The 27,241-nt window shown below is 40.0% G+C and overlaps 1 protein-coding gene across 3 annotated transcripts in view; it reads right to left on the reverse strand.

Annotated features, from left to right (window-relative positions):
* Positions 1-27,241, reverse strand: part of LOC134359768 (nuclear receptor subfamily 6 group A member 1) — a 328,226-nt gene that overhangs the window by 38,482 nt on the left and 262,503 nt on the right. For all 3 annotated transcript variants that reach the window (XM_063073379.1, XM_063073380.1, XM_063073381.1), the window contains 2 exons: positions 15,260-15,420; positions 1,535-1,759 (listed from right to left, as the gene is read on the reverse strand). In XM_063073379.1, coding sequence (XP_062929449.1) covers positions 1,535-1,759; positions 15,260-15,420 — 386 coding nt within the window. The remainder of the gene's footprint in view (positions 1-1,534; positions 1,760-15,259; positions 15,421-27,241) is intronic.

A 27,241-nucleotide genomic window follows, 5' to 3' on the forward strand; every position in this document is an offset into this window, starting at 1 on the left:
TGTAACATATGTACTTGAGCTATCTGCCCAGAATTCAGTGACCTCACAACCAACCAGAATCACCACCCATGGTCTGTGCATGACTGTATTCTAGATATTTCAAAATCAGTTAGTGATACTCCATTAATATTCCCCACCCCCAGAAAAAAAATCTTAATATTTTTAAAATCCTTCAAAACTTTCCATGGCTTTGTCCTCTGCATCATTCCATTCACCTTTCCTACTTTATTTAAACACTTACATATCTCTCTACTGTTATAGCAAGATACCATTTTCTTTCTTTGTCCTCCAGGCACCATAATTGGGCACTCATTTAGTCATTCTGCATTCAATTTTTTAATCTCAACTTGTACTATGTCACCTTTCACATTAAGCCACAAAATGCCTCCAACTTTGTTCAGGCCTTTTGCCCCTGTTTAGCCTTTTCCCTGACTCTATCTTCTGGAGTTCCATTAATCAGCACAGCAAATGAGAAGCTTCTCTGTGCAAAATAAATACTAAAGAAATGCCAGTACTTGCCAACTGAGCTTTTAATCTCTTCTGAATTACTTAGCTGCTGGAAATGCTATTGCTACTCAGCTGATCCAATTAGAACGCCAGGTATCAATAGTCACAGCTGAACCAGGTGGATACAATCATTGGCTTGCGAAGCAGATGCAGAGGTCAAGTTACAGAACCATAGTAGTTTCATAGTCATACTTTATTGATCCTGGGGGAAATTGGTTTTCGTTACAGTTGCACCATAAATAGTAATAGAACCATAAATAGTTAAGTAGTAGTATGTAAATTATGCCAGTAAATTATGAAATAAATCCAGGACCAGCCTATCGGCTCAGGGTGTCTGACCCTCGAAGGGAGGAGTTGTAAAGAACTGCAGCAATTGAAGTATTTACACAGCACACAGCATTCCGCCCTGACCAATGTACTTTGATCACATATTTTGTTACTTGGTAGTTTCTCTTTACATTGAAATGATTAATCTGATTCAGACATTTGTTACTTAACAAGGAGTACAAAGTAAGAGCAATTGTCCCCCCCCAAAAAAAGCATGTAATTATTCAGCTGCAAAATAAGCAAATGTTTTACCAAAGAATGAATTAATAAGTTTTCCAATCACAAATTAGAGAAAATCTGCAGATGCTGGAAATCCAAGCAACACGCACAAAATGCTGGAGGAACTCAGCAGGCCAGACAGTATCTATAGAAGAGGGTAAAGAGTCCTGATGAGGAGCCTCAGCCCGAAACATTGACTGTTTACTCTTTTCCATAGATGCTGCCTGGCCTGCTGAGTTCCTCCAGCATTTTGTGAGTGTAACTTCTAAGCTGTGACTAATTAAGAATTCAGACTATGGAGTTTGATTTAAGTTACAGAATATGATGGAATTGATCTATTGTTAGCATTTTATTAGAAGTTAATGTTAACAATAGAATCACTATTACAGCCCCAGATGCAACAATAGTTTTACTCTCTCAATAATTTTATTCGGGATAAATAAAGTTTTATCTTCTCAACACTACATTAAACTGTACTCACCCATCTTCAATCAGCATTGGTGTTCCAAGAGGTTCGAGATCTTCTGCTCCAACCAACTGGCTAACCAAAGTATGTGACTGGGGATCTAAGCTGCGGGGTTGAGCTGGCAACAGACCTGAATGAGCAGCATAGCTAAAAAGGTGCGGCAGGTACTGATAGTGCGTGGAGACCGGTGTCCCTATGAATTGATCCCTGAGTGCAGTGTACCCATTCAGTTCCAGTGATCTGCAAGAAGGGCACAAAAACTCTTTTAATATTTTACATAATGCCCAGCATTTAGTTCCACTACCCCAATACCCTGACGAAGATATTAGGAAGCTGTTGCCTTAACCACTACAGTACTTTGGAAGGTACTCCCACAATGCTGTTGACAAGGGAGTTCCAAGTTATTATGGTGCATGACCTGAAGAAGGACCTGTCAGTTTTGTTGCTGTGCACCTAAAGACCTTGTCCCTCTTGTTGGTAGAGGTTGAGAGCTTGGGAGTCATAGTTATAGTAGGCTAGGCGAATAAGTACATGGTACACACAGCAGCCACACTGTACAAATAGTGAAGGACAGGAATGTTCAGAGTGATAGATTTTATTTTATTTAGAGATACAGCGCAGAACAGGCCCTTCTAGCCCTTTCAGCTGATCACCCAGCAACCCATTTATTAAACCCTAGCCTAACAGAGGACAATTTACAATGATCAATTAACCTATTAACCAGTATATCTTTGGACTGTGGAAGGAAACCAGAATACCCAAAGGAAATCTACACACTCACAGGAAGGATCTATGAACTTCTTACAGACAGCATCGGAATAGATAGACTATTTGTCAAGCACAATACATCATCCAGCTCTCAAAGCTGAGAGGTCTAGGACCTAGAACAACCAGACAATGGCAGAGTATTCCATCACATACTTGCTTTGTGCCTTGCACATGTGCCATTGAAACTGAGGTAGCCCAAGTAATACTCTGTACTTCTCACAAAAAGGCAGGCAGAGATTGGACTCAAGTCACTTCCATAACTGTACCTTTGATTTGGAGTAAGTGAATGAAATTAAAAGTGTGAGAATAAATTCAGTCAGACAAAGGGTAGATTGAGATGGTGAAAGTGACAGCACTGAACCGCTTTGACAACCTATGGACTCACTTTCAAGGTCTCTATAACTCATATACTCAATATCCTGAGATAGCAACTTAATACATAAAATCATGCAGACGTGGTCAAGAGGTTCACTTGATGTTCAGACCAAACATCATAATGGGGAAGAAATGTGATCTAAGTGACTAAGTGGAATAATTGTAGGTGCCAGACGGGGTGGTTTGAGTGTCTGAGAAACTGCTGATCTCCTGGAATTTTCATGCACAACAGTATAGAGTTTACAGAGAATGGTGCAAAAAAAAAACATCCAGTAAGCAGCAGTTCTGTGCAAGCAAACTAGATTAATTTCATGTGTAATGAGAGAAGTCAGAGGAGAATGGACAGATTGTTTCAAGCTGACAGGAAGGCGACTGTAACTCAAATAACTGTGTTACAACAGTGGTGTGCAGAAGAGCATTTCTGAACACATAACAGTTCAAACCTTGAAGTGGATGGGTTGCTACAGCATCAAAAGAACATGAAAATGCACTCGGTGGCCTACTTTATTAGGTACAGATGGTATCTAATAAAGTTGCCATTCAGTGTAGTCAAAATGGACATGGTGGGCTGAAAGTTGTAGGAGTACAACTCTGTTTCCTGTGAACCACTTGCAGAATCTGAGTGTCATTCTCTCCAGTGTAACATTCAGAGGTCCTAGCTAGACTGACAGGAGTCCAGCAGTGAAGTGACAGATTTGACTCACGGTGGGTTCCAGATTCTTACCTTTTCCCTCAGTGGATGTTGCTCACTTGGATTTTCAAAAGGCCTTTTACAAGGTGCCACACATGAGGCTGCTTTACATGAAAAGAGCCCATGATATTAAAGATAATGGCTGACTGGCCAAGATTAAACTAGATTTGCAGGGGGATGGGAACCAGAGTGCCAGAGCTGACAGTGTGGCTGGGGTGAAAATAAATGATGTTGAAAATTTAAGCAAATCCGCTGATAGAAAGGTTGTGAGTGGTGGTAAAAATCTTCTGAGGTGTATATATTTCAATGCTAGGAGTATTGCGGGGAAGGCGGATGAGTTGAGGGCGTGGATTGACACGTGGAATTATGATGTTGTAACAATTAGTGAAACTTGGCTACAGGAGGGGCAGGACTGGCAGCTTAATATTCCAGGGTTCCGATGTTTCAGATGTGATCGAGGCAGAGGAATGAAAGGTGGGGGAGTAGCATTGCTTGTTAGGGAAAATATTACAGCAGTGCTCAGGCAGGACAGATTAGAGGGCTTGTCTACTGAGTCCTTATGGGTGGAGCTGAGAAACAGGAAAGGTATGGCCACATTAGTGGGATTGTATTACAGACCACCCAATAGTCAACGAGACTTGGAAGAGCAAAACTGCAGAGAGATAGCAGGCAACTGCAGGAAACATAAAGTTGTGGTGGTAGGGGATTTTAATTTTCCATACATTGATTGGGACTCCCATACTGTTAGGGGTCTAGATGGTTTTGAGTTTGTAAAATGTGTTCAGGAAAGTTTTCTAAATCAGTATATAGAGGGACCAAATAGAGGGGATGCAATATTGGATCTCCTGTTAGGAAACGAATTAGGGCAAGTGACAGAAGTCTGTGTAGGGGAGCACTTTGGTTCCAGTGATCATAACACCATTAGTTTCAATTTGATCATGGACAAGGATAGATCTGGTCCTAGGGTTGAGGTTCTGAACTGGAAGGCGGCCAAATTTGAAGAAATGAGAAATGATCTAAAAAGCGTGGATTGGGACAGGTTGTTCTCTGGCAAAGATGTGTTTGGTAGGTGGGAAGCCTTCAAAGGGGAAATTTTGAGAGTGCAGAGTTTGTATGTTCCTGTCAGGATTAAAGGCAAATTGGATAGGAGTAAGGAACCTTGGTTCTCAAGGGATATTGCAACTCTGATAAAGAAGAAGAGGGAGTTGTATGAAATGTATAGGACACAGGGGGTAAATCAGGTGCTTGAGGAGTATAAGAAGTGCAAGAAAACACTTAAGAAAGAAATCAGGAGGGCTAAAAGAAGACATGAGGTTGCCTTGGCAGTCAAAGTGAAGGATAATCCAAAGAGCTTTTACAAGTATATTAAGAGCCAAAGGATTGTAAGGGATGACATTGGTCCTCTTGAAGATCAGAGTGGTCGGCTTTGTGCAGAACCAAAGGAAATGGGGGAGATCTTAAATAGGTTTTTTGCATCTGTATTTACTAAGGAAGCTGGCATGAAATCTATGGAATTGAGGGAATCAAGTAGTGAGACCATGGAAACTGTACAGATTGAAAAGGAGGAGGTGCTTGCTGTCTTGAGGAAAATTAAAGTGGATAAATACCCGGGACCTGACAGGGTGTTCCCTCGGACCTTGAAGGAGACTAGTGTTGAAATTGCGGGGGGCCTGGCAGAAATATTTAAAATGTCGCTGTCTACGGGTGAAGTGCCAGAGGATTGGAGAGTGGCTCATGTTGTTCCGTTGTTTAAAAAAGGATCGAAAAGTAATCCGGGAAATTATAGGCCGGTGAGTTTAACATCAGTAGTAGGTAAGTTATTAGAGGGAGTACTAAGAGACAGAATCTACAAGCATTTGGATAGACAGGGGCTTATTAGGGAGAGTCAACATGGCTTTGTGCGTGGTAGGTCATGTTTGACCAATCTGTTGGAGTTTTTCGAGGAGGTTACCAGGAAAGTGGATGAAGGGAAGGCAGTGGATATTGTCTACATGGACTTCAGTAAGGCCTTTGACAAGGTCCTGCATGGGAGGTTAGTTAGGAAAATTCAGTTGCTAGGTATACATGGAGAGGTGGTAAATTGGATTGGACATTGGCTAGATGGAAGAAGCCAGAGAGTGGTGGTAGAAAATTGCTTCTCTGAGTGGAGGCTGGTGACTAGTGGTGTGCCACAGGGATCAGTGCTGGGTCCATTGTTATTTGTCATCTATATCAATGATCTGGATGATAATGTGGTAAATTGGATCAGCAAGTTTGCTGATGATACAAAGATTGGAGGTGTAGTAGACAGTAAGGAAGGTTTTCAGAGCCTGCAGAGGGACTTGGACCAGCTGGAAAAATGGGCTGAAAAATGGCAGATGGAGTTTAATACTGACAAGTGTGAGGTATTGCACGTTGGAAGGACAAACCAAGGTAGAACATACAGGGTTAATGGTAAGGCACTGAGGAGTGCAGTGGAACAGAGGGATCTGGGAATACAGATACAAAATTCCCTAAAAGTGTCGTCACAGGTAGAAAGGGTGGTAAAGAGAGCTTTTGGTACATTGGCCTTTATTAATCAAAGTATTGAGTATAAGTGCTGGAATGTTATGATGAAGTTGTATAAGGCATTGGTGAGGCCGAATCTGGAGTATTGTGTTCAGTTTTGGTCACCAAATTACAGGAAGGATATAAATAAGGTTGAAAGAGTGCAGAGAAGGTTTACAAGGATGTTGCCGGGACTTGAGAAACTCAGTTACAGAGAAAGGTTGAATAGGTTAGGACTTTATTCCCTGGAGCGTAGAAGAATGAGGGGAGATTTGATAGAGGTATATAAAATTATGATGGGTATAGATAGAATGAATGCAAGCAGGCTTTTTCCACTGAGGCAAGGGGAGAAAAAAAACCAGAGGACATGGGTTAAGGGGAGGGGGGAAAAGTTTAAAGGGAACATTAGTGGGGGCTTCTTCACACAGAGAGTGGTGGGAGTATGGAATGAGCTGCCAGACGAGGTGGTAAATGCGGGTTCTATTTTAACCTTTAAGAATAAATTGGACAGATACATGGATGGGAGGTGTATGGAGGGATATGGTCCGTGTGCAGGTCAGTGGGACTAGGCAGAAAATGGTTCGGCACCGCCAAGAAGGGCCAAAGGGCCTGTTTCTGTGCTGTAGTTTCTATGGTTCTATTAGCAACGAGTGGGAATAAAGGGAGGCTTTTCTGATTGGCTACCGGTAACCAGTGGTGTTCTATGGGGCAGTATTGAAACTGCTTCTTTTCACATTATATATCAATGATTTGGACAATAGAATTGATGGCTTTGCGGCCAAATTTGCAAACAATACAAAGATAGGTGGAGGAGCAGGCAGTGTTGAGGGAGCAGGAGACTGCAGAAGGATTTAGACAGATTGGGAGAATGGACAAAAGTGGCAGATGGAATATAGTGTATGATCATGTACTTTGGTAGAAGGAATAAAGGTGCAGAATACTATTTTCTGAACAGGGAGGAAATTCAAAACTATGAGTTACAAAGGGACTTGGGAACCCTTGTGCTGGATTCCCTAAAGGCTAACCTGCAGGTTGAATTGGTGGTAAAGAAGGCAAATGCATTATTAGCAATCATTTCAGGAGGACTAGAATATAAGAGCAAATATGTAACACTGAAGCCTTATAAGGCATTTTTCAAACTACATGGAGTACTGTAAGCAATTCTGGGCCCCTTATCGAAGAAAAAATGTGCTAGCATAGGAGAGGATCAAGAGTAGGTTCACAGGAATTCTTCCAGGAATGAAAGGGTTAATGTATGAGGAGCATTTGATGGCTCTGGGTCTGTACTCGCTGGAGTTTAGAAGAATGGGGGGGGGAATGTCATAATGGTCTTATTTATTGTTATTTTATTATATTTTGTTTTTTTTGTAATTGCATAATTTGATTTTTGCACATTGTCTTTGTTGTCTGCAGTTACTCAATTGATTCTGTTTAGTTCCCTTGTATTTACTGTGAATTCCCACAAGAAAATGAATCTCGATAATATATGGTGACATATATGGTGATCTTTTCCTTTTTACAAGCTTTTATAGATATGTAAAAAGGAAAAGACTGGTAAAGACAAATGTAGGTCCCCTGCAGACAGAAACAGGTGAATTGATTATGGGGAGCAAGGACATGGCAGACCAATTGAATAACTACTTTGGTTCTGTCTTCACTAAGGAGGACATAAATAATCTTCCAGAAATAGTAGGGGACAGAGGGTCCAGTGAGATGGAGGAACTGAGCGAAATACATGTTAGTAGGGAAGTAGTGTTAGGTAAATTGAAGGGATTGAAGGCAGATAAATCCCCAGGGCCAGATGGTCTGCATCCTAGAGTGCTTAAGGAAGTAGCCCAAGAAATAGTGGATGCATTAGTGATAATTTTTCAAAACTCGTTAGATTCTGGACTAGTTCCTGAGGATTGGAGGGTGGGCTAATGTAACCCCACTTTCTAAAAAAGGAGGGAAGAGAGAAACCAGGGAATTATAGACCAGTTAGCCTAACGTCGGTGGTGGGGAAACTGCTGGAGTCAGTTATCAAGGATGTGATAACAGCACATTTGGAAAGCGGTGAAATCATCGGACAAAGTCAGCATGGATTTGTGAAAGGAAAATCATGTCTGACGAATCTCATAGAATTTTTTGAGGATGTAACTAGTAGAGTGGATAGGGGAGAACCAGTGGATGTGGTATATTTGGATTTTCAAAAGGCTTTTGACAAGGTCCCACACAGGAGATTAGTGTGCAAACTTAAAGCACACGGTATTGGGGGTAAGGTATTGGTGTGGGTGGAGAATTGGTTAGCAGACAGGAAGCAAAGAATGGGAATAAACGGGACCTTTTCAGAATGGCAGGCGGTGACTAGTGGGGTACCGCAAGGCTCAGTGCTGGGACCCCAGTTGTTTACAATATATATTAATGACTTGGATGAGGGAATTAAATGCAGCATCTCCAAGTTTGCGGATGACACGAAGCTGGGTGGCAGTGTTAGCTGTGAGGAGGATGCTAAGAGGATGCAGGGTGACTTGGATAGGTTGGGTGAGTGGGCAAATTCATGGCAGATGCAGTTTAATGTGGATAAATGTGAAGTTATCCACTTTGGTGGCAAAAATAGGAAAACAGATTATTATCTGAATGGTGGCCGATTAGGAAAAGGGGAGGTGCAACGAGACCTGGGTGTCATTATACACCAGTCATTGAAAGTGGGCATGCAGGTACAGCAGGCGGTGAAAAAGGCGAATGGTATGCTGGCATTTATAGCGAGAGGATTTGAGTACAGGAGCAGGGAGGTACTACTGCAGTTGTACAAGGCCTTGGTGAGACCACACCTGGAGTATTGTGTGCAGTTTTGGTCCCTAATCTGAGGAAAGACATCCTTGCCATAGAGGGAGTACAAAGAAGGTTCACCAGATTGAGTCCTGGGATGGCAGGACTTTCATATGAAGAAAGACTGGATGAACTGGGCTTGTACTCGTTGGAATTTAGAAGATTGAAGGGGGATCTGATTGAAACGTATAAAATCCTAAAGGGATTGGACAGGCTAGATGCAGGAAGATTGTTCCCGATGTTGGGGAAGTCCAGAACGAGGGGCCACAGTCTGAGGATAGAGGGGAAGCCTTTTAGGACCGAGATTAGGAAAAACTTCTTCACACAGAGAGTGGTGAACCCGTGGAATTCTCTGCCACAGGAAACAGTTGAGGCCAGTTCATTGGCTATATTTAAGAGGGAGTTAGATATGGTCCTTGTGGCTACGGGGATCAGGGGGTATGGAGGGAAGGCTGGAGCGGGGTTCTGAGTTGGATGATCAGCCATGATCATAATAAATGGCGGTGCAGGCTCAAAGGGCCGAATGGCCTACTCCTGCACCTATTTTCTATGTTTCTATATATGTACTTTGATAATAAATTTACTTTGAAGTTTGCACTTTGGTCAATCCTCCATAAAGAAAGAAACTGTTCTGAGATGGATGGATATGTAGAGAAAGTGGACATTCTTGGTTAAAGAACAAAGTCAGAAAACTCCCTATATATAGCCCAATTCTCTATCCATGCCAATATATTCCTACAACATCATTACTTTGTGAATTAGTTTTTTTTGTGTCAACTTATCAGATGCTTTCTTGAAGCTCAAATGAAACTCAAACTGTTTTTCATCTTAAATATATTTCTGGAACTGCTAGAGCCTGAGATTTATAGGCTGGAGATCGACTGAGTGATCTAGCGCTTCATTGTCTCCGAGTAAATTCTAGAAAGGGAGTGTGTACTCGGAAGGCATTGATGCTAGAAACTTAGAGATGATGTCCATTTCAAATCAAATCATTTTAAGTATCGTTCAACCATAGCTGAATGAGACAGCGTTCCTCTGAGACCAAGGTGTAAAACATTCAAAATAGCAAGCAAAGAAGCATATTCACTCAATAAAGAAAACATATACAGTCCAAGACCCTGAGCGACAATGTCTGGCAATCGGTGATGGTCTGTCTCCATGCAGTGTGCAGACACACACAATCCAGCCTGTTATTCCACCACTCAAACAAAGGAGGGCAGCACCTACGGGACAAGCCAGACCCCAGCTGTGCGTAGATGTCATGCTGTAATGCTTCCTTGCCCTCTCACTTGGTCTGCAGCAGTAGGCAAGCCCGAGGCTTGAGGTCTAGCCCTTAGTACAACTGCAGCTACACAGCTCCCATGTTGTTAGTTCACCACACGAAGGTAACAGGTCTGTGGCAACTTACATTATCACTGTGTAACAGAGTCTTGCAATCGCAAGTGAAATGTCCAAGATAATCTCCCGGTGATATACTGCACCAACTCCAATGCTCCCAAGTAGTGGACAGCAGCACGGTCTGCAGCCAGCTCAGCTCTTCCATACCCAAACCGATATCCCAACCAGCTCCTTCTTCAACATCCCGTCTGGCTTCTTTGACACCTTGGCTGGCTCTGCCTCCGACATCAGTCCAGCTACTCCGATCAACGAGCAGCTCACTGATGGAGTAGCCCTGCAGTACCCAAAGTTCTTGGAGTAGAATTTGCTGATTAAAGCACCCGTTAATCACCATTTAAAGCACTGAGGAAGATTGAGGCATCAAGGTAAATGTGGAAGACAGGCAAGAATTCAGCGCCAACTGCCTTGCATTTGATCACTGCCAGATAAAGTCTGTGAACAGCCTATCACTGTGTAGATCGCTTTGGCAGGCAGGTAGGTGTGGTATCCCTCTCTTTCAATGTTGAAGGAGTATGCTTCCATGGTTTTGCATTATGGATTAGACTATTACATCTCTGGACAGTGGACGTTTTCAGACTTACGGTTGTTGTTAAATTGTGTTTTTCACCTGTTCCTTTCTATTTTGTTGTGCGAGGGAAGGGGTTTGGGGATTAATGTTCTTGTTGCATTCTGTTAGTTTTTTCTGCAGGAGTAAGGGGTTGAGGGTCATTGTTCTTGTTGAGCTTTGTGTGGGGGAGGAGGGTTTGGGGTCATGGGGTGCTGTTCTCTTTTGTGTGGGAGAGTGGGTTTTATATTTCTCTCTGAAATATATGTTCTTTCTTTGTTCTGTGGTTATCTGGAAAAGACGAATCTCAGAGTTGCATATAGATACATAGTTTGATAATAACTGAATCTTTGAACTTTGAAATGCATCCACTCTGGTTCAGCTTTCCTCAAAAATTTTAATAAGTGAGTCAGACAAAATAAACCCCTTGATGCTGATTTGCTATGCTCGATCAGAATCTGATTTTCCAAATATGCTAATATGACTTCCTTAGTAATTGCTTCGAATATTTTTTCTAACAATGGACTTCAGGCTGATCTGCTTTATGTTTCCCTCTCATTTCGAATAGGAAGGTCACTGTTTCATTTATTTATACCTTTCTGGAACACTAAGATATATTTCTACATAATAGATGCAAAAACAAATTATTGTTCGAATTTCATGTTACTATTACGAGGGGTGATTGATAAGTTCATGGCCTAGGGTAGAAAGAGTCAATTTTAGAAAACCTAGCACATTTATTTTTCCTACATTTACACACTTAGTCCAGCGGTCATGGAGCATATGGATCCCTTCTTTGTAGAAGTCGGCGTCTTGGACCTCCAGAAGTGGTCCACAGCAGGGGCGATTGATAAGCTTGTGGCGTATGGTGGAAGGAGATGAGCTATTAACTTCAAACTTTCTGCATTTTCACTCAAAGAGTTGAACTACATGCATGTAACGAGAGCTGTATAACTCATCTCCTTCTACCTTAGGCCGCGAACTTATCAATCACCCCTGCTGTGGACCGCTTCTACAAAGAAGGGATCCGTATGCTCCACGACCACTGGCCATGTATTTGTGATTTTGTTTGAAGAATTGAACAGTATACTGCATTAATCATATATACTTTTTGAAATCATATAGTTTTTATAAACACTTGCAAAGTCAAAACATACAGAAAAACTGATTGGTTATTTAATACTTTATATTTAGATCAAAGATCTGGAAGTTTTGTTAGCTTGAGGTGAGCATCTCACATCTTTTATAAAACTCCCATATCTTTTCAGTAAGTCTTAAGGAGTAGCATACAGCCCCACAAATCATGACATACAGATTGCAACTAAGCTGCCAACAATTTGCATTCCTATACCCACATTCACCTGCAGCACCTTCTGAATGGGCAAATTTCCAACATTACTGGTGTTAGTTGGCAGTCAGCTAACTGAAGGACAAAATAATGCAAACACAGCAGCCAGATGCATGATTAGGACTGGATCAACAAGGTCTTTTGGAAAGTTGACAGCCAGTTAATCCACACCACCAGGCAGAACCAGCTGCCAGAAAGAACTCTTGGAATGATTGTTATATTGCTGACATTCACAAATAGTCAAACATAACATTTTGAATTTAAAAATAAAAGTCAAATTAAAGCAGATGTCAATTAAATACAAATGAATTAAATACATTTGTTAATTCTATGAATTCAAAATATGATTTGAGAATTCTTGGGTCCCAATAGAAATGAATGGACCCAAGAATTCTCAAATCATATTTTGAATTCATAGAATTAACAAATGTATTTAAAATTGTGCAATTGGACTACATGAGGAATCTAACATCAGAGCTCAATTGGAGTGTTAAAGGCCAGGGCCTCTCATCAAGTTTGAGACTTCTGTGTTCACTAGTGAACTTTTAGGTATTTCTGACCTTCCTTGCAGCAACACTTTTATAGCAATAGCTGCATGGCTTGTTAATATGTACAACCCTGCTTATATACATTTGATTATTCTGACTTCTCTTGCATTGTCAAAGAAATTACTTCAAGTTAAATAATTAATACCTTTCAATACCTTCGTTCACAAATAGCTGCATGAAAATTGTGAACGTATGTTTTTATTTCTTCTATCTTTTTGCTAGTTACACCTAATCCAAAAATAATAAACTTACAAATCAGCCTGTGCTCATTTATTGCCATAAACTGGACCAATAAAAAGGGTAGCCCCAAGGCACATGGATGTTATGCTTTTGTAAATGACCTGAAGGAGATCAATAAGTCACTGAGACACAATGAGAAGGGTAGGCAATTCATTGGTCAACATGGATTGGATTTCAGCCACATCATCAGCAGAACTCAGTATGAAGTGAAGCCAGTAAAGACCTTTGCTTGTAAGTGGAGCTCTGCTTGGTGTAGGGGTGGAGGATCTATCCCCCACTTTAAAAATGAGTATCTCCTGATCATTAGGGTCAGTGCTAAATTTTTACCAGACTGTGGTGCTCAATGTCATTTTGATTCAGCATTTATTTCTTAACACGTTGTTTCACATCAGAAGAGGTATATCTTGGGATTAAAATTACTTGTAAATACAAAGATTTATTTAAGATTAACTTTTTACCATTAATAGACCATATTATTCAACTTTCATCTAAATGGTTTCCTTTATATTTAACTTTGATTGGTCGTATTAATGCAGTTAAGATGTTTTTTTTGCCAAACTTTTTATATATATTTCAGGCATTACCAATCTTTGTTCCAAAATCTTTTTTTGACAAAGTCGACTCTAAAATTTCTTCACTTATTTGGCAAAATAAAAACCCGAGACTGGGTAAAATACATTTACAGAAAGCTAAGAGAGATGGAGGCTTAGCATTACCTAACTTTAGATTTTATTATTGGGCAATTAATATTCGACATATGAAATTCTGGTTTCTTGACCAGGATATACTATCCATTCCTAAATGGGTAGCATTGGAATTACAATCTGTTCAGGGTTATACACTTGGCTCTATTTTAGGTTCCTCTCTTCCTTTTGATTTGAAACGCCTTAAACAGGTGTCTAACCCGATAGTTAAATATACCTTACGTATTTGGTTTCAATTCAGAAAATTTTTTGATCTTAATCAATTTGGATTAGCGATTCCTATTTCAGGTAACATATTTTTTCCTCCCTCTTTTACGGATCGTGCTTTTCAAATTTGGAAGACTAAGGGTATTTCACGGTTTTTGGATTTATTTTTAGATGGTTCCCTTATGTCTTTTGAACGATTATCTAATAAATATAACTTATCAAGAATACATTTTTTTAGATATCTACAAGTTAGAAATTTCCTAAGTACTATACTTTCTTCCTTTCCAATGCTTCCTCCTACATACATTTTAGATACTATAATTAACCTTAATCCATGTCAGAAAGGTACATCGGCTATGATTTATAATATTATTATGAAACTTAGGAAAGCTCCATTTGATAAGATTAGGGTAGATTGGGAACAGGAATTGGGGTTTATTATTTCTGTGGATGACTGGGGGCAGATTTTACAATTAGTCAATACTTCCTCTATCTGTGCTAAACATTCCCTAATTCAATTTAAAGTTGTTCATAGAGCACATATGTCCAAAGATAAATTAGCGCGCTTTTATTCTCATATTAATCCTTTTTGTGATAGACGTCCGGGGCAGATAGCCTCTTTAACTCATATGTTTTGGTCTTGCCCTACTCTGGAAACTTTTTGGAGAGACATTTTTAATATTATCTCCAAGGTATTGAATATAGGTATCTCTCCTCACCCTATTACTGCTATCTTTGGACTACCTAAAATTTCCAGTAATCTTTCCCCTTCAGCCCGTAGAATGATTGCATTTCTTACTTTAATGGCGAAAAGATGTATCTTACAACATTGGAAAGAGCTCAATGCTCCATCTACCTTTTTTTGGTTTTCTCAGACGATATTATGCTTGAATTTGGAGAAAATTAGAAGCAATCTTTATGACTCCTCATTTAAATTTGAACAGACCTGGAGATCTTTTATTCAATATTTTCATTTAATGTAATATATACCCTTCTTGTTTTTTTTACTGTTTTTAATGGAGGTCGGGATTGAGGACGTGATTTTAAGTTTTTTAACTCTGTTTGGTTTCAAGTTAGCCCATTGCTTTGCTTTGCTTTTAGTTAGTTGCACAGTGGGGTTTTTTTGGGGTTTTTTTTTTTCCTTTTCTCTATTGATATATATATAAAAATTAGTATACTATTATGTTACCTTGGTACGTTATGTTTAAATTACATTGTTTGTAGTATTTTTTTGTATTAATATCTTCTGTAATTTTATTATATTCTAACAGTGTATTAGTGCCTATATGGCTTACCTTTTTGTATACTTATTCAATAAAAAGATTTAAAGAGAGAGACAGAAGCGGGCGTAGACTGAGATCTAAGTGGCAAGATGCATTAACAAATGTTTATTTTCAAAAGCAATACTGAAACATGTGAACGAGTAATGCTAACCTGTTCACTACATTTAAAATTTTTCTGCTTTGCAACCATCACAATAGTGAATTAAATAAGTATAAATGAATTGCTGTAAATATGGAATAAAATATACTTAAACATTTGTCTCATGTTCCTATTTAGATGTTTATCTCAAATGTTCCCACCTTGAGGAAGGATTAGAAACAGGTGATGGTTGGTTCCCTTCGGAGATACCATGTATACCAGGAGAGCTATGATCACTGTCTCCATTGTTGCTCCATGAAATGTTGGCCTCCTCCTGAAATTCTTGCCCAGACATAATTCTTTCAATCTCTTCTTCAGATATCTGAAATACATAAAAAATGTATTTCTTGATTATCAGTAAATATTGGCAGTAAATACTTTTGTGAATGTTGCTCAATAGTAAAAGAAAATGAAACTTGTTTCTCTTAATATAATGTTGATAAGATGGAGAAGAAAGGGATCTGAAGATGAGTAGGAGTGAGGAGGAGGTCAGTAGTGACTATTACATTTCCTGCAACTATTCCCAAGCATTCCACAGTTAATTGTGTTCATATGGAAACAAGAACATGTAAAAGAGAACAGTTATATCACATCATTTGTGGAAGTATGGTTCAAGATCCATTTCCTGCCAATTTCTAAAAGTAGTCAAATTTTATTACAACTGTACATTAAGATGACAGAGCCTGGTATATTAGTGATACAGCTATTTTAATAAATGAATAATAGTTAAATATTAAACTATATAGATAGGATTCCATCATTCTAACAGCTTTCTACGGGATTACCATTGAGAGCGTCCTGTCTGGGTGCATCATTGTGTCGTATGAAAGCTGCAAGACCCTACAGAGGGTAGTAAAAACCACTGAGAAAATCACTGGGGTCTCCCTTCCCCCCGATTTATGACATTTACTGGGAGCACTACAGACGAAGGGCCTGAAGCATTGAGGATCTCTACCACCCATCCCAAAATCTCTTTGATCCATTATCTCAGGAAGGTAGGACTGCCAGATTGGGTAACAGGTTCTTCACTCAGGTTGTGAGACTAATAAATACCCTGCCACTGCCAAGGTCTTGTCACTAGGACTGCAAGCTGCTAACTATTCACTGGTGCTGCACATTATATGCATTTTGAATTATATTGACTTATTTATGGTAATATTTTGGTTTATGTGCTGTGTTTTGTGGGTGCACTGTGATCCAAAAGAACAGTGTTTCATTTGGTTATATATATATATATCAGTCAGATGGCAATAAACTTAAACTTATTCGAGTGATATCATAAACCTGTCAAAAGCTTTTACTCTGCATTTGCAGAAGCTGGAATTTTGATTAAAATTGGCTTAGTAAAGACAGGAGAGTTTGCTTTGCTTTTGTCCCTTTATCACACATTTTCCTAAATAACCCTCTTCCTCCTTGTCATAAATAGGCATTACAATGAAGTTTTTTTTGTCTGGCTGTTTATTCAACATTACACCTATTTAACATATAAAACCTTTAACACTCTGAATTTCCAGTTTTAGTTTAATAGGCATAAGCTCCACATATGACTTGCATAAACAGGGAGCTCACCTGTTTAAAATAATTAAGAAAGGACATTTATGGTAGGCAAAATAGCTGAGGAGGTAGGGAAGCCTTGATATGGAAGGTGGGGGGGGGGGGGAGAAAGGATCTTAATGCAGAAAATTAAGTGGTCCAGTTAAGGATGAGAACTAATTAACAAGGAGCTGAAAATATTGCTCTGAATTGCATTCAACTTCCCAAATGGTAATGCCAGGAAATTAAAGGTGTATGTAACAATGGTAATCAAGAAAGACTTTAATCTACATGTTGGCTGGGTAAACCAAATAGTAACAGTTTGGAGGATGAATGCGCAGAGTGTAAAACAGATTGATTTTTAGATCATTACATTGAGGAACCAGTAAGGGGAAATGCTGCTGTAATGTGTACTGAAATAGGTTTAGATGATCTGACATTTAAGGACTCCTTTGGGATCAGGGATCCATATGCTAGAGATTTTTATTTAAGAAACAAAGTGATTTAGTTTAATATGAATAAAACCATTTGGGAAAGCTCATGAAAGAGAAATCATGTTTGACAAAACGAGTCAGAGTTTTGGATATTGTAATCAGCAGAAAGGATGAGGCCAAACTGGCTGATATGGTGTATTTAGACTTTAAGGCTTTACATAGAATGCCTCCCAAGTGATTATTAAACAGAATAAGAATGTACACTGACATTGTTTTAGGATTGATTAATGGACAGAAGTAAGAAAATAGGAATAAATGTGTCAGGTTTAATCGAATGGCAGAACAGATACATGGGATTGAACGAAGATGATAGAAGCTGGAGCAACAATCTGCTGGAGGAACTCAGCAGGTTGAGCAGCATCTATGGGAGGTAAGGAATCCCTTCCTCCATTGGGTTGTTGTTGCACAAGGTGCTGACTGGCCGTTGCATCTCTCAAGAACACTCAAATTGCTGCACTACTGGGTTTGCCTCTCAGTCCTTCAACAATTTGTTATCACAGAGAGAGACTGTGATGCTGTCATTAAATCTGTTGTTGTCCAGCTCAGTAAATATATTTAGTGAACATTCACTGTTCTGATACCAAGGTACGGGTGAGATTTCCATAAATGATGTTGCTGTTGCGTAGGACGACAATATGCACCTCTGTTATTATGGCACTCAGTAATTCCATAGTAACCTACAACATTCCACTGCCTGCTCTTGCTCAAGAATGTGGAAAGTACAGATGTCTTGCAGTGATTTAAGGTGTGCAGTTTCAATTTGGAATTTGTGCCCTCTGCTCATAAAGTCATTACAGATACACTGGGGCAGATATTCATGAATTGCAAGGATTAAATATAATTTAGAATGTGATAGAAATAGTTTGCTTGACTATTATAAATAAAATAGCTTTTAATAGCATTCATTGCCAATAAGTAGAAATGTTCCTGAACACTACAACAATTATAAAACTCCTTATGTTTTGTAAGAATGTCACAGAAACAGAGGTTCTATTATATTGCTATAAAAGGTAATTGCTGATCTGCCATCTCAGCAAAATTTTCTTGCATAATTGACTTTGATTCTTTAATATTCAGAAATCTATCAATCTTTGTTTTCAGTGACTTAGCTCCACAGCCCTCTGGGGTACAGCATTCCTCTCTACATCTCTGTATAAAGAGACATCTCCTCAGAGTCTACCTACTCATAACACTAATACACTAGTTATATCAAATCTACTTGAAATTGTAAAATTTATCTCAAAGTCTAAATATTTCAACAGGAACTAGTAAAATAAATAAATAAATATTTTTAACAGGCACATTAAAGTAACTTAAAATTTCTTTTTTTAGATTATCTCTCTTTCATCTATTTATACATCATAGCATTTACTGCAAAGAAATGCTTTGGAATTCAACATGTGCTCCCGAACCAGTGGGTTTGGAACTGAAATTCCAGAAACCTTGATTTCATCAAGTTAACTTGGGCTATGTTAGAAAATTTACTATTTCTGTATAACTAAAGCATGAAATTCTTCTAGGCTACTCAGGATTACAACACACATATTCATGTGAGTATAGTAAAATTTATAGAGGTAGAAACCAAATCAACAAGTGCAATCTTCCCCCCCCCCACAATAAAAAACACAACTAGGATAAACATCAAAAATGAAACATTATAAGAATCTAAATAAGCTGCGAGAATCTCAGTTTTACAATAAATTCATAAGTATCAAGGAATATCATAACCTGGGCCTGGGTTATAAAATATGTATCAATGTTTTGTTAACACAAATACAAACTACTTGGCATAGTTCCAAGCTTTCTTTATAAAACACTTATAATTGCTTTCCATGGAAAGGCATCCAGAATTTTTACTGCTTTACTGAACTAGACCTTGAATACAAATTCTGCTTACTTTCTATGCTTAATGCATTCTGTCATCGTTTATTACCTTTCTCTGTCGACAAACTCCCTTAAACTTTCAATTAGAACTGACCTCAGGGATTTGGAGGTGTTCCCTTTTCACCCTCATCACAGTAATATTGAAATTGTTCAGTTCCTGAAAAGAATAGTTACACTCTGACTAATAAATATAATTATAGAAACTATTTTCTGAGTGTCACTGGCACTAGCAGTCAAAGAGAAACAGTGTGGCGCAAAGCAATCAGCTCGAGTTTAAGTTACACCAAACCTAAATGTGAATAACCTGCTAAGCCCAATGAAGACAATTAGTAAGCTACTCTAATGTGGAGTGTGGGAGTGATGACAAAAAAACAGAATTTAATGTCACATCCAAGGAGTGTGGCTTCCAAATACAAATAAATATGAACTCATCCTCTCCTGGTTTCACCTATCACCTGCCACCTTGTATTTTTTCCACCCACCCATCTTCTTACTCTGACTTCACCCCTTCCTTTCCGGTCCTGAAGAAAGGTCTCAGCTTGAAATGTCGACTGATAGTCTTTTCCATAGATGCAGCCTGGCCTACTGAGTTCCTCCGGCATTTCGTGTGTGTTGCTTTGGATTTCCAGCATCAGGTTTTCTTGTGTTCGTGAATATAATCAGTGCTACCTCAATACTCCCCGATTCCTTGGCTTTCTACAACTCTAGTATCATATTCTATTCTCTACTTTCCTGATTCTCAAACTCCAGATCTCCATGATCTTGATTTGCAGATTTCCACCCTCTTGCTTTCCAATTAATAACCTAAGCCACTTACCCAAAGGCTACCATGACCCCAGCAATGTCACAATGTTCCACTATCTGGTTTTGAAGTTGCATAAGTTTTATTTCAATCAGGCCCAATTGGAAAAGCCTTGGACCTCAATGTTCAGGTGTTTCTGTGGAATAAAACTCTTATTTTATAATTTGACCAATGCACTAATGGGGTGGAATTCAGTAAAAGGTATATTTTTGAAAGGACAAGCAGACAGGAATAACAACAGAAAAATGAATATCATACAAGGAAATAAACACAAATGGAAACAAAGAAAAACTGATTAATAAATTCAAAATGTGGTCAAGCGACGAATTAAAAGCAGACAAAAACTTCCTACATATTTTGTTGGGTATTTTTAATCGGAACAGCAAGAATACATTGAACACATTTACTGAACACAAAAAACATGAGATAAATTAAATACTAATAAAAACATGTGAGGGTATTTAAAATGAAGAGATGTAGGCTGTGAACAGGTAAGAACTGATTAACTTCAGACCAGTAGTACCTGCATGGAGAGAAAGCAAAATTTTAAGATTGGAGCTGTAGCAGCTGCTATTCTGAAAAGGGTTGTTTTGAAGTGGAAGTACTGTGCATGGTCTAACTCCAGCAGCATTGATGAATGAGACTTAACAAGGAGGCTGAGCAGAGACAAGGTGTGATATTCAAGATCAAGGTCTTTCCCATTCTTTCTTTTAGGCCAGTACTAACTTGAGGGGTAGACCTGATGGTCAATTAATTGGTATGGTCCTCCAGTAAAATGTGGGAAAATGGGGAAGTGTCTCTGGCACCTGCGTTTGCAAGAAGATCGTCCAGCTGTGTGGTTCCTCTCAGACAACATGGATCAGTTGAAGCATCAGTTGGATTCAATGAGGAGCACACAGAAGGTAGAGAGTATCATGGGTAAGAGATTCAGGGAGGTGTCTACACCATGGTTACAGCCAGGAGGGGCAGGCAGGTCGTGCAGGAATCTCCTGTGGCTACTCCCTGCTCTATCGTGTATACTTTTGGATACTGATGGGATGGATGGATCTCTTCTGGAGATAAGCAACAGCAGCAGCCAAATCAGAGGTACCACAACGAACTTTAAGGAACAGCAGGGGAAAATCAAACTCAGGCAAGCAGTAGGAGAGGCTGTATTCAGGAGCACAGCCACAGTAATGACTGAAAGCAAGCAAAAGTCTGCAAACAAGATTTCAGGATATTGTGGTGCCTTTCTGGTGCCAAGTGAAGCAAGAACCTTGAGCGAGTTTAGGACATTATGAAAGGGGAGGATGAGCAGCCAGGGGTCATGGTCCATATCGCTCCTAATGACATAGGCAGGAAGAGAGATGAAGTCCTGCATAGAGAATTTAGAGAGTTTGACAGAAAGTTAAAAAGCAGGATCTTTAGGGCTACAATCTCAAAACTACTCCCTAAACCACATGCAGGTGAAGCCAGAAATACTAAAGCACGGATAAATGCATGGCTAATAAGCTAGTGTAAGAAGGAAGGCTTCAGATACCTGCATTAGGGTCCCTTCCAGCTCAGATAGACCTGGAACAAGAATTATACTTAAACTAGAGAGATACCAGTATCACTGTTGGGAGGGTTGTTAGCACTACTTAGGAGGATTTAAATTAATCTGTAATTGGGTCAGAGGGCAGTAAAACCCAGAGCAATAGGTCAGGAGCTGAAGAGACCAAGAAGGTACAGAAGGAATGGTTCTGGCAGCTCAAGGTTCCTGTGTATAGATATTTCAGACACGGCAGAGAGGGATGCAAGTATTATGAGGGAGCTACTTTACTGATTAAGAAGAATGTCATGGTTGCACCAAGAAAGGATATCTTGGAGGACTCATTCTAAAAAGCAGTATGGATAGAACTCAAGTAAGAAATGTGCAATCACTATGATGGAGTTATATTGTAGGTACCCCAATAGTCAGTGGGAGCTATCTGAACCAATATGAGAAAACGTAAAGATAGCAGGGCTATTGTAGTGAGTGACTTTAACTTCCCCATTATCGACAGGGACTCCTTTAGTGCCAGGGTGGGGCAGAATTTATTAGGTGCATACAGCAGGGTTTCTTGAAACAATATATTGATCATTCAGGTCAGGCAGCGTCTACAGACAGGAATAAACAGTTGACGCTTCAGGCCACGGTCCTTCACCATGACTGATGAAGAGTCTCCAGCTGAAATGTCAACTGCTTATTCATTTCCATAGGCTGCCTGACCTGAGCTCCTCCAGCATTTTGTATGTGTTGCTCTGGACTGCCATCATCTGCAGAATCTCTTGCGTTTATGTAGATCATCCAACTAGGGATGGGGTCATACTTGCATTATAAAGGGAGGTTAATTACAGCAGTATTAAACAGGAACTGAAGAAGGCACCCAGGATATCATCAGTGACTTATCTAAGATCAGATGCTGATATACAAAAAGGTCAAGAAACTGAGCTAAGGCATTCAGAGTTCTGGAAACAACTCTACCACCATTCCTGACTTCCACTGGTTAATATTTTTTTGTCTAGCTGTTTCCGTAAATAGTTCTCCTCTCTCTCATGTGCTGACCCCTCATCCTCAAATCTGCTCTCATCAACTCACCAATAAAAACAGTGAAGAACGAGAATGTAATGTTGGCATTCATTTCTAGAGGAATTGAGTATAGGAGCAGGGATGTGATGTTGAGGCTCTATAAGGCACTGGTGAGACCTCACTTAGAGTACTGTGGGCAGTTTTGGTCTCCTTATTTAAGAAAGGATGTGCTGACGTTAGAGAGGGTACAGAGAAGATTCACTAGAATGATTCTGGGAATGAGAGGGTTAACATATGAGGAACGTTTGTCCGCTCTTGGACTGTATTCCTTGGAGTTTAGAAGAATGAGGGGAGACCTCATGGAAACATTTCGAATGTTAAAAGGCATGGACAGAGTGGATGTGGCAAAGTTGTTTCCCATGATGGGGGAGTCTAGTACAAGAGGGCATGACTTAAGGATTGAAGGGCGCCCATTCAGAACAGAAATGCGAAGAAATTTTTTTAGTCAGAGGGTGGTGAATCTATGGAATTTGTTGCCACGGGCAGCAGTGGAGGCCAAGTCATTGGGTGTACTTAAGGCAGAAATTGATAGGTATCTGAGTAGCCAGGGCATCAAAGGTTATGGTGAGAAGGCAGGGGAGTGGGACTAAATAGGAGAAAATGGATCAGCTCATGATAAAATGGCGGAGCAGACTCGATGGGCCGAATGGCCTACTTCTGCTCCTTTGTCTTATGGTCTTATGTTCAAAGAGAGCTAAAGATATTTTTTTATATAGGTGTAATAACGACACATTGGAAGAACAAGGGACAATGTCCCAAGTGAAAGAACAATTAAAAGAACAAAATACAAGGCCAGGAGCAGAGCTAGGCAGCCAACAGTGCAAGAGAGAAGAGGGAGTAGTCATGGAAAAAGTATGTACAGGTTTCCCCCACTATCCAAAGGTAGAGCGTTCCTGTGAAATGGTTCGTAAGCCGGAATGTCGTAAAGTGAATAAGCAATTACCATTTATTAATATGGGAAAAATTTTTGAGCGTTCCCAGATCCAAAAAATAACCTACAAACTCATGCCAAATAACACATAAAACCTACAATAACAGTAACATATAATAAAAAGCAGGAATTAAATGATAAATACACAGCCTATATAAAGTAGAAATACTTTTCTGCAGCACTGTCTAGGGCAGCGAAAATCTCGTGTCAAAATGCTCTCCGCAGAAACATGGCCGGCGCAAGCACTCTCGGTAGAAACACTCTCTCCAGTAACCTTGAAGCTCTGTCCACCAGAGAAAGCAGGATCTCCCAGTGGCCACACATTTTAATTCCACATCTCATTCCCATTGACATGTCTATCCACGGCCTCCTCTACTGTAAAGATGAAGCCACACTCAGGTTGGAGGAACACCACCTTATATTCCGTCTGGGTAGCCTCCAACCTGATGGTATGAACATTGACCTCTAACTTCCGCTAATGCCCCACCTCCCCCTCGTACCCCATCCATTATTTATTTTTATACACACATTCTTTCTCTCACTCTCCTTTTTCTCCCTCTGTCCCTCTGACTACACCCCTTGCCCATCCTCTAGGTTCCCCCCTCCCTTGTCTTTCTCCACAGACCTCCTGTCCCATGATCCTCTCATATCCCCTTTGCCGATCACCTGTCCAGCTCTTGGCTCCATCCCTCCCCCTCCTGCATTCTATCATTTTGGATCTCCCCCTCCCCCTCTCAAATCTCTTACTAGCTCTTCTTTCAGTTAGTCCTGATGAAGGATCTCGGTCTGAAACGTCGACTGTACCTCTTCCTAGAGATGCTGCCTGGCCTGCTGCGTTCACCAGCAACTTTGATGTGTGTTGCTTGAATTTCCAACATCTGCAGAATTCCTGTTGTTTACATTTTATAATGTATGTACAGTATAGTTTCACTTGCCGGAATCTCCAATAAATTGCAGTTTCGTCACAGTTAAACACTTGCTTATACGAATAACCACCTGACGCAATCGGCAATCGCCTCTGATCTGGGCCGACGTTTACGTGCCAGGAAGCACCTAATTAATTAGCTTGTTTATTTCGGCTTCTTTCTTAAAGATGTGCTGGGTGCCACTGCTTAAACTATGAAGCTGCCCTCGCCTCAAACTGATCAAACCACCCATGACTACCTTTAAATTCTACTTTTGCAACACTTTCATCACCATCGTCCAGTGCCTTCTGTTTCAGCTTATTAAAAAGACTGACTGATTTCTCCTTAGGTATAAAAAAACTTAAAGGAACACCACACTTTGTACACCCATCAATCCACTCAAGCAACAGACTTTCCATTTTATCCATTATTGGATGCCGACTAAGAGAGACCACTTTGCTACGAGCAGAACCAACAGTAACATTGGCAGCTTTCAAAATTCTTTCTCTCTGCATATAAATAGTGCAAATGGTGGACGCAGGCAAGTTCCATGCGCAGACAATGTCCTTACTTCGTTCACCACGATCAAAATGCTTAATTATGTCTAGTTTTATGCTAAGTGTAACACCCTTACGAGCTCTTTTAGGCTCTTATGATAACTTAGAACTCATCTTGCTAACGGATGCACAAAATAAATCAGAGATAAAGCACGTGTGTAAGCAACGCCAGCTAGAATGCAGTTCCGGGGGAGGAGCTTGGCTGTTTGGGCACGCACTGCCTTTTTTCGTAACAGCCGAAACACCTTCTGTTAGCAAAAACAGGTAACTAATGTAGGTCTTTTGTAACAGCCAGGTGTCATAAAGTGAACGTTCGGAAAACGGGGGCCACCTGTATAAGGCAAATGGGAAGGAACTAGAGAAAAATTAGAGTACTATGCCAGGATAGAGAGGAATTTTCCAAAATGAATTGATAGATGCAGTTGATTAATTGTGTAAATGTTACTGACAAAGAGGTCCTTGAGAATTGATGGGGAAGGTGGAGGTAAAAGGGAGAGGTTCGACTATCTGTAGTTGAAGCCCAGAGTTGTCTTTTGATTCCAAGGTGATCCTGGAACTGTCAGCCTAAAAGATAAATCTAATGAAATAAGACATACTGTTCAGAGAGTTATTTATTTATAGTAGTAAAGTGGAGTGCTGGTAATCTTTCAGTGATGCAAACCTCATTGTTCTGCAGCTCCAAACAAACACATTTGAAATGTGTTACTCTCTGCTCAGGACCTGGTATTATCCTTCCTTTTATAAGACACCTTCAATGTCATCCTATTAATCATTCTGACATTTATGAGCTGTTCACTTACAGAAAAGGTTTAAAGGCTTGATCTTTTTATTGACCAGGCCAAATTTATGTGAAACTCAGCAGTTTGAAAATTGCAGGTAGCTTTTGACCTCTAAAGGATGATGAACTTTAATTTCTACCAAATATAGTAGTAGGACAAATTAAACTGTCTCTGCTTGTTTAAGTGTATTATCTATTACATTGCACCACTTGCCCCTCCATGTTCCCACTAGAAATTCTTCTATAGGCAAATACAACATAACCTAGCTGAATCATTGAGATTAGAAATGCTTCTAGCTCATTTGACAATGAATTATCTCAGAATCACCAGTGACCTCACATCAGCTGTTTGCAAGAGCACTGCCCCCAGTACTCTGCGAACCCTTTCCTTTTAGATACATATCCAACTTTCCAACACAATGAAATATGCTACCTCTATTACACTGGATCTAACAATATTTTTATGCAAAAACAATCTTTCCCCATATCACTTTTGACCCCTTTGGCAATCGCCTTCAATTTTTTTTCTCTATTTCCTGCTCCTCCACCAAGTCTATCCATGTAACAAAAATCCCTCTTCCTTGCTATTCTTTGATAATCCCTTCTGTACTCTCTTCGAAGCCTTCACATCTTTTACAGAAACTCAATTTCAACACTTACAGCTGAACCAATAATTTCCTCAGTCCTATACAGATTTCCCCCGCCATCCGAAGGTAGAGCGTTCCTATGAAACGGCTCGTAAGCTGGAATGTCGTAAAGTGAAGAAGCAATTACCATTTATTTATATGGGAAAAATTTGCGAGCGTTCGCAGACCCAAAAAATAACCTACCAAACCATGCCAAATTACACTTAAACCCTAAAATAACAGTAACATATAGTAAAAGCAGAAATGATATGATATATACACAGCCTATATAAAGTAGAAATACTTCTCTACAATCATTGCCGCACTGTTCTCCGTAGCAAAAATCTCACGCAAGCGCTCTCGGCAGAAACACTCTCTCCAGTAACCTTTAAGCTACGAAGCTGCCAAATCATACCAAATAACACATAAAAATACACAGCCTATATAAAGTAGAAATAATGTATGTACAGTGTAGTATCACTTACTGGAATCGTGAAGACAGCGCAGAGCACACTGATGATGGTGTGTTAGGCTCAGTTGTCGGAGGTTGGGGTGGTGCAGTGGTCCCCAACCTCCGGGCAATCGCCTCTGATCTGGGTCGACACTTACGTGCCGGGCGGCACCTAATTAGTTAGCTTGTTTATTTCGGCTTTTTTCTTAAAGATGTGCTGGGTGTGTCCCGGCTACCTTTGCATTCTCCGCGGCAATGTATTGGTCCACGGCCCAGGGTTGGGGTGGTGGGAAACTGGGGTGTCATCTCATTGTCCTCTGTTTCCATCAGGGCAGGCAGGTCATCTTCTTCTATCTCTGCCTGCCTCAATGTCAAAGGTCGAGGTTTGTCGTCTGCTGTGGCTGATGTGAAAGGCTTGAAAAATGACAGTATGCTTGACTGATAGCCTCGCGCATTTTTCGATCATACAGTTCTTTGTAAGCACTCAAACCATCTTGCAAATATGCCCTAAACCTACATACCCTTTCAAAATTAAAGTTGTACTTCCCTGCAACCACTGCAGCCAAAATCTCACACAGTTGCTTCACGTTCA

The sequence above is a fragment of the Mobula hypostoma genome, chromosome 21 (genome assembly GCF_963921235.1).
Source record: "Mobula hypostoma chromosome 21, sMobHyp1.1, whole genome shotgun sequence".
NCBI classification, from domain to species: Eukaryota; Metazoa; Chordata; class Chondrichthyes; order Myliobatiformes; family Myliobatidae; genus Mobula; species Mobula hypostoma.